This window comes from Myiozetetes cayanensis, unplaced genomic scaffold (assembly GCF_022539395.1).
Source record: "Myiozetetes cayanensis isolate MyiCay16 unplaced genomic scaffold, myiCay2020 scf348, whole genome shotgun sequence".
NCBI lineage: Eukaryota > Metazoa > Chordata > Aves > Passeriformes > Tyrannidae > Myiozetetes > Myiozetetes cayanensis.
In genome coordinates, this window is record NW_026087575.1 from 40,998 (window position 1) to 49,023 (window position 8,026).

The window sequence follows — 8,026 nt, forward strand, 5'->3', positions numbered from 1 at the left end:
TGCCCTGGCCTCTCCCAGCTGGCCCCTCCCTGTGCATTCCTTGTTTCTCAGTTTGCCCAGTGCAGAGGGGCAGAGCTGCTGTGCCAGTCCAGGAGGTGCTGTTGGGTTGGTGAGATGAGCCACGGGTGTCCTTGGCTACCAGGGGGGTGCTGAGCCCTTGAGACAGGCTGAGACACTGAGGGGTGTGGGATGGATCCCTCTGCTCTCAGCAGTGTCTGGGGGCTTTTCAGACCAAACTGGGAGTGTGATCAATCTCCATCTCAGGAAGGAGCAAACCCAGGGCAGTTGGGAACAAGAGAGAGGGACAGACCAGCTCTCCTCACTCTGCACTAAGCCCCAGACAATCCTCCTGCCTGGCAGGACCTGCTTTGTTATCCCTGAGTGCATCAGAAGTTCTGATGGGTTCTGACATCCAGGAACACTCCTCAGGAGAGATGAGGGAATTTGAAGAAAAAAGTGCCAACAAAACAGGTGGGGAAGTGTAGCAGGGAGGGCCTATTGCGAAATGGCTTTGATTTTTCTCAGGAAGTTCTTTTCTAACGTATCACTGATATTTTCTCCTTGGACAGTGCCCCACATCAAGAGGCAGCAAATGCCCAACAGCAGCTCCATGACCCAGTTCCTGCTGCTGGCATTCTCAGACAGGCGGGAGCTGCAGCTGCTGCACTTCTGGCTCTTCCTGGGCATCTCCCTGGCTGCCCTCCTGGGCAACGGCCTCATCCTCAGCGCCGTAGCCTGCGACCAGCACCTGCACACCCCCAGGGACTTCTTCCTGCTGCACCTCTCCCTCACAGACCTGGGCTGCATCTGCACCACTGTGCCCAAAGCCATGCACAACTCCCTCTGGGGCACCACAACCATCTCCTACGCAGGATGTGCTGCACAGCTCTTTTTCTTTGCCTTTTTCTTGTCAGCAGAGTTTTCCCTCCTGACCATCATGTGCTACGACCGCTACGTTGCCATCTGCAAACCCCTGCACTACGGGACCCTCCTGGGCAGCAGAGCTTGTGCCCACATGGCAGCAGCTGCCTGGGCCTCTGGGTTTCTCAATGCTCTGCTGCACACAGCCAATACATTTTCCCTGCCCCTGTGCCAGGGCAATGCCCTGAGCCAGTTCTTCTGTGAAATCCCTCAGATCCTCAAGCTCTCTTGCTCACACTCAGGCTGCCTCAGGGAACTTGGGCTTATTGGAGTTGGTGCCTGTTTAGGGTTTGGTTGTTTCATTTTCATTGTTTTCTCCTATGTGCAGATCTTCAGGGCTGTTTTGAGGATCCCCTCTGAACAGGGACGGCACAAAGCCTTTTCCACCTGCCTCCCTCACCTGGCCGTGGTCTCCCTATTTGTCAGCACTGGCATATTTTCCAACCTCAAGCCCCCCTCCATCTCCTCCGCGTCCCTGGATCTGGCCCTGTCAGTTTTGTACTCGGTGGTGCCTCCAGCACTGAACCCCCTCATCTACAGCCTGAGGAACCAGGAGCTCAAGGATGCCCTGAGGAAAATGATGATTGGATGCTTTTCCAAAGCTTCAAACTGCCTGGGTTCTGGTGTGTAGCATTCAGAATGGGACTCCGTAATGCCCTAGTCTTCCTGCTCAGGTTTTTGGGGAGGTCATCATGTCCTTCTTGCAATAATTTTCTGTGCAATTAAATATTAATATTCATCTGCCTTCTAATTTAGTGTCTATCCATTGAATTTTACCCAGAGATGTAAAAATGATGAATTGTGCTCTCGGAGTATTTAAACAAAATAAAGAACCCTGCAGTGCCTTTTTTGTCCAAGACCCTTCTTCTTAGCTGTTCCTAAAGGACAGCACACTGCAGAACAGGGGTATCTGCAAAGGGCAAGGGCACAGGAATCCCAGCACAGCAGCACTGCCAGGGAGCAGCAGAGCTTGGTCTTTCCAGAGCTACTCTTTCCACTTCCACACTGTCCTTCTGGGCCCCTTTCTGGCTGGAAGGCCTGAGTGCTCTCTGAGCACAGTCCTGGGGGTGGGAGCCCTTTGAGCACAGGCAGGGACAGGCACTGGGAACTTGTGAAGCAGAGCTGGCCTCCCTGACAGCATCTACAGGATGCTGTGGGATCTTCGGAGGGCACTGCATGGACTGGGTCACTTCTTCAGGGCTGTGCTGAGGATCCCCTCTGAGTAGGGATGGCACAAACCTTTTCGACGTGCCTCCCTCACCTGGCCGTGGTCTCCCTGTTTATCAGCACCTCATTCTTTGCCTACCTGTGGCCCCCCTCCAACTCCTCCTCATCCCTGGATCTAGTATTGGGAGTTCTGTATTCAGTGGTTCCTCTATCACTGAACCCCCTTATCTACAGTCTGAGGAACCAGGAACTGAAAGACTCCCTTAGGAAAGTGGAAGCTACATTTACAGCCCATAGTAAAGTCTGTCTTTTCTTCTCTATAACATTCTTAATGTAATTCATTGCAATTTAAGACTTTTTTCTCCTATGTGTCCTTTTTTGGTCAGTACATTTTCTTAATTTTTTTTCTACTTTTATAATGTTATTCACTAATGAATGACATTGCTCATAGGATTTCTACATCAATATCTACAATTCTTCTGTAATTCTAAGACTTTCAAAAGGCTAGTTCTCTGTACATTTGAAGAAAATAAAGTTCCCTGCCCTGATATCTGTGTCCAAGTTGCTTCCTCAGCCCTTCTCTGGAGCTGCAGGGGCAGTGCCTGTGTGCAGAGCTGGAGGGAAGAGACTCCAGCACAGCAGCACAGCCAGGGACAAGGGCACTTGCTCCTTCCACATCTGCTCTTTCCAGCTCCACACTGTCCTTCCCAGCCCTGCTGTGGCTGCAAGGCCTGAGTGCTCTGGCAGCTTGGGCATAGTCCTGCTGCGTGTCCCTGCTGGCATCCCAGGCAGGGACAGGCCCTGGGCACTGCTGGCACAGAGCTGGGCTCCACACCAGCACTGCCATCAGCAAAGGGCATCTCCTGAGGGCAGGCCAGGAGGGTTTGGCTATCCCTCCACATTCCCTGTCAGCAATGTGCTCCAGGAATGCCCTGGCAAAGCAAATGCCAGTGCCCATTCAGAGTGGGAGTGTGCAGGGTGGGGGCACACAGCAGTGTCCTGGCACAGCCAGAGCTCCTGGCACAGCCCTGAGGGCCCAGCACAGCAGGGGCTGGGCTGTGTCTTTGTTCCATGCACAGCCTGGGAAGGTTCCCCAGGGCCATTGGCACAGAGCAGCCCCTGCAACCCCCACTGCCAGCCCTGACCTCTCACCCCACCTGCAAGGGGTTGGTTGTCCCTCCATGGAGGGACATCGAGTGACCAAGTCAGAACTCCACCTTTGCTTTGCTCTGAGGACACTTCAACATTCACTGCTCCATCCCTGCCCTGCCTTCTGGCCCAGCCCTTTCCCTGCCCAGCAGGAAAGCAGGGACTAGGACAGTGAGATCTCATCAGTGGAGCTGTCCCTAAAGGGCATGTGGAGCTGCTTCAGCTCCAGCACCCTGAGTGTCCCCTGCCTGGGGACAGCACAGTCTCTGCTCCCAGCACTGTCAGGGCCATTTCCTGCACCTTTGGCATGCCCAGAGTGTTTCCTGCTGGTGGCCCCATCCCATGACCAGCCCTGGGCTGTTTGCCAGCCCTGCTCTCTGCAAGACCCATGGGCTGGAAGGGTCACACAGAATCACAATGGCCCCAAGATTCCCTGAGGTTCCACAGTGTCCCAGGGTCCCTTTGGCTCCATAAGGCCCTGCAGTGTCCCAATGGCCCTGTAATTCCAGGAGGTTCTGCAGTTCCACAATGGCCCCTTGGTTCCATGAGGCTGCACAGCATCAGCACAAAGCTGAGCCCACCTAAAGAAAGTTTGGGGGAGATTAGGAGGAACTCGGATAAGATAAAAGGGATAAGATAATTGGGGAAGGAAAGAGGGGATTGATTGGCCAACACAGAAGAAAAGATTGTGAGTGAGGTAAAACCAGGTATCAGGGAATGCTGAGGGTGCTGAAACACTGACTGTGCAAACATTCCTGATGGATCTTTAGCATCTTTGTAACTTCATTGCCCAACACTACCCAAAAGTGCTGCCCCTCCCATTGAAAGGAATCCACTGCTCTAATTCCAAGACAGAAAAAGCCCAAACCCAGAACTCCAGACTCATAATTGTCCTCTAATGCCCACCCCAATCCCAAACCCTCATTGTTGGTATGAAAACAGAAGCTTTAATCCTAATGCAGCCCAAAACCCTAATCATGAACCAGACCCTGCCAGCAGAACAACAAACCTCCCAAAGTTCTGCCCAATCCCCACCCTGAGCTCTAAAGCCCAAGGCCTGACTATGAAACACCCCCACAGCCCTTGGGAGCAGGGCAAGGACCTGCAGGGCCCAGAGCAGGCCCAAGGGGTTGGCAGAGCAATGGGAGGTGACCTGGATCTGCTCAGCTCTGCAGGGACCCCCAGCAGAAGGGCCTGGGCTCTGTCAGGGATGTCCTGGGGCACAGGGGCTCAGCATGAAAGCCAAGAAGGCCAAGTGCACATGGCAGCAGCCAGAGCTGGGGGACAGCAGAGCCATCAGGGAGGGCCCAGAAATGGTGCTGGGAGGGGGGTGGGAAAGCAGGAGGGGTGTGTGCAGCCTGCAAGGCCAGAGGAGCAGCAGGGCCAGGGGAGCACAGCCTGCAGCAGAGATGGCCAAGGGCTCTGGCAGGGCTGCAAGGCCCAAAGGCACCCAGGCCTTTGTGCCCTTGGCTCTGGCAGCTGCCTCTGCCCTTCAGGCCACCACAAGCAACTTTCCTTTGTCTGCCTGCACTCCTGGCCTGCAAGGATCTGCTCGAAGGAGTCCCTGGGGAGGCTTTGTCAGTGCCTGCCCTCAGTGGGGCCCAGCAATGCTTCAAGGGACTGGGAGTTTGGCTTCTGACTTCTTGAGCAGCTTCTTCAATCTTCTCTAAGCACCTCAGGATGAAGGACTTGTCTCTAATCACACTGTGGGCTCATTAAAATACAGACAAACAAATTATTTTCTTTAATTATCTTCATGTTTTCAATTCTTCAACAACTAATTAGAGTTGTTATGTAGTTTAGCTAAGGAGGAAGATTTTAAAATGGAAGTCACAAAAATATAATTATCTATGAAAGGAAGTGATTTACACAGAGCCTTGGGATGCAAGAGAGTCCAAGTGCAAAGGATTTGGACACAAAGATAAGGGGGCAAAAGAGATTAGCAGCAATTTCAAAACGAGTCTTTAAAGTATGTACTTTTCTATTTTCAAGGTTGGACATTTTTCAGTTCAGAGGAGAGGTAATAGAGATATTCTCCAAGTGATCTTGATGCTGAATGTCTCCTCAGGAGATCCAGAATGACCCTGTATGATCAGCCTTGTTCCTCATCCCCCAGTCTCACCAGTTCTGACCTGGCCCATCTTGGACTGACATCCCCCTTCTTGCATTAGACTTTGAGCTCTGCAGCTGGATGTTCCAGCCCCACGGTACCATCTCCCACCTGCTTTCCTTGGAGCTCTGCTTGAACACAGGCCCAGGAAAAATTTTCCTCTTTCTAAGAAATAACAAGAAATGTAAAGCATGAACAACCTCCCTAAACATCAAAACACCTGTAAGCACATGGTCAGCACAAGCTGCCCCTGGTTTTGTCACCTTTCTATCAGGGACAACGTTATCAGAAAGGTTTTTCACAGGTCGATACAAAAGCATTGATAGAAACACAATTCAGGAGCTTGCTAAGGAGACAATCAGACTCCTGAAGACAAACAAGCTTTCACCTCTCTTCCCACATGCCCAGGTGAGAGGGATCTGAATGGAGAAAGAGGAAGGAGAGCAGAGTGGGACACTGTGGCACATCATGGAATCCAGGGTGGATTATGACATTGCCGGACCCCATGGAGCCAAAGAAACCCTTGGACACTGCAGAACCTCATGGAATCAAGGGGGCATTTTGGTACTACAGGGCCTCATGGAGTAAAAGGAACCCAGGGACACTCTGGAATCTCATGGAATCAAAGGGGCTATTATGACATGTGGGGCTCATGGAACCAAAGGGACCCTGTAACAGTGACAGGGGTGACATCAGACTGTGACCTGTCACTGCTGGGGTTTCACAGGGCTCCATCTTGGGCCCTGTGCTCTCCAACATCTCCATCAATGACTTGGACTCAGCACTGGAAAGGGACACTGAGCAAGTCTGCAGGTGACCCAAAACAGGGAGCAGCTGCTGAGCCCCTGGAAAGCCGGAAGGCCCTGCAGAGAGACCTGGACAGATCCCAGGGCTGGGAATCACCAACCATGGGAAGTTCAACACGGGAAAGGGCCAGATTGTACCCTGGGATGGGGCAAACCCAGATGGACACACTGGGAATGAGAGGCTGGGAAGCAGTGCCGGGAAAGGGCCCTGGGGGTGCTGGTGGATGCCAGTTGTCCCTGAGTCAGCAGTGCCCTGGCAGCCAGGAGGGCCAAGCCTGTGCTGGGGGCATCAGGGAGGGGATTGTCCCGCTCTGCTCTGCCCTGGGGCAACCTCACCTGCAAGATTGGGGCAGTTTAGGGGGACACAATGGAAGGGAGAGATTGAGCCATTGGAGAGTGTCCAAAGGAGTACACAAGGATGAGGAAGGGCCTTGAGGAGTGGAAGCCGTGTGAGGACACTGAGGGCACTTGGGGTGTTCAGCTGGAGAAGAGGAGATTGAGGTGAGACCTCACTGCAGTCACAACTTCCTGGGCAGGGGCAGAGGAGGGGCAGGCCCTGAGCTCTTCTCTGGGGGGACCAGGGACAGGACTGAGGGAATGGCCTGGAGTTGTGTCAGGACAGGGTTAGGCTGGATCTTGGAAAAAGGTTCTTCCCCCAGAGGGTGGTTGGGCACTGAACAGGCTCCCCAGGGCAGTGGGCACAGCACCAAGGCTGACAGGGCTCAAGAAGGGTTTGGATGATCATCTTAGGATCATGGTGTGAGCCTTGGGCATGGTCCTGTGAAAGGCTAAGGGTTGGACTGGATGATCCTTGGGGGTCCCTTCCAACTCAGCACATTCTGTGACTCTGGGATTATCAACCCTGTGTTCAGCACAAATCCAAAACACAGCCCTGCACTGACCATGGGGAAGAAATTTAACTGGACTCCCCCTGAAAGCAGCACACCCATTATGGGCTCTCACAGGAACATCCCACAGTCCATTTGCCACCTGGAACCAGTGACTCTGAGTTCCTGCTTCCCCAGCCCCAGGGATGGTGTCCTTGTCTGCTCATTCCTCCACACTCTCTTCTCAGTGATGGCATCTTAACCAGACAAGCCCCTGGGAATAATTTCCTTCCAAGTCTTCATTTCTTCTGTTGTTACTTAGACAGATCTCAGAAGTGTTATCTAAGTGAATATATTGTATTAATAAAACGACAATAAAAGATGTCTTTTTGTAACCTGCTTACTTTTTACCTGTTTTTACATTGATATCAGCAATCCTCAGTCAATATTGATCCCAAGCACTTCCTATTTCAGTCTGAATAGATACAAAAATCAAGACCTTTTATGTCTGACAAACCATCAGACTTTATCCCTATCCCCACCCCACCATTCCCTCATCCAAGCCCTGGGACTCAAAGCAGCCTTGGGCAAATCTGAGCTTCCTCCACTAAAGGCTGGACCTGCAGGTTTCAGCTCCTTGGCACCAACTCCCACCTGCTTGGCTTGGAGAAAGAACTGCACAAGACAGTGGGTTTCTGTGGGTGGGTTTTGGTAACAGGGGGGCTACAGTGGTGGCTTCTGTTGGAAGCTGCCAGAAGCTTCCCCTGTCCCATGGAGCCAATGCCAGCTGCTCCAGGACGGAGTTCCTGTCACTGGCCAAGGCTGAGCCACTTAGGAGTGACAGTAACACCTCTGAGATAACATATTTCAGAAGAGACGAGAGGTGACCATAAAAAATTCCAACCTAGGAAGAGCAGAGTGAGAACATGGGATAACAACACAGACACCAAGGTCAGTGCAGAAGGAGAGGCAGGAGGGACCCCCCAGGAGCAGAGGAAGGACTCAGAGCTGAGGCCCCTGCAACCCATGGGGAGCATCGGGGTGCA

At 52.6% G+C, this 8,026-nt stretch overlaps 1 protein-coding gene across 1 annotated transcript; it reads left to right on the forward strand.

Annotated features, from left to right (window-relative positions):
* Positions 1-592: 592 nt before the first annotated feature.
* LOC126646442 (olfactory receptor 14J1-like) lies at positions 593-7,836 on the forward strand. Its single transcript, XM_050327789.1, has 2 exons — positions 593-1,501; positions 7,831-7,836. Exons 1-2 carry the CDS (start codon positions 593-595, stop codon positions 7,834-7,836), a joined length of 915 nt encoding a protein of 304 aa, XP_050183746.1.
* Positions 7,837-8,026: the final 190 nt, after the last annotated feature.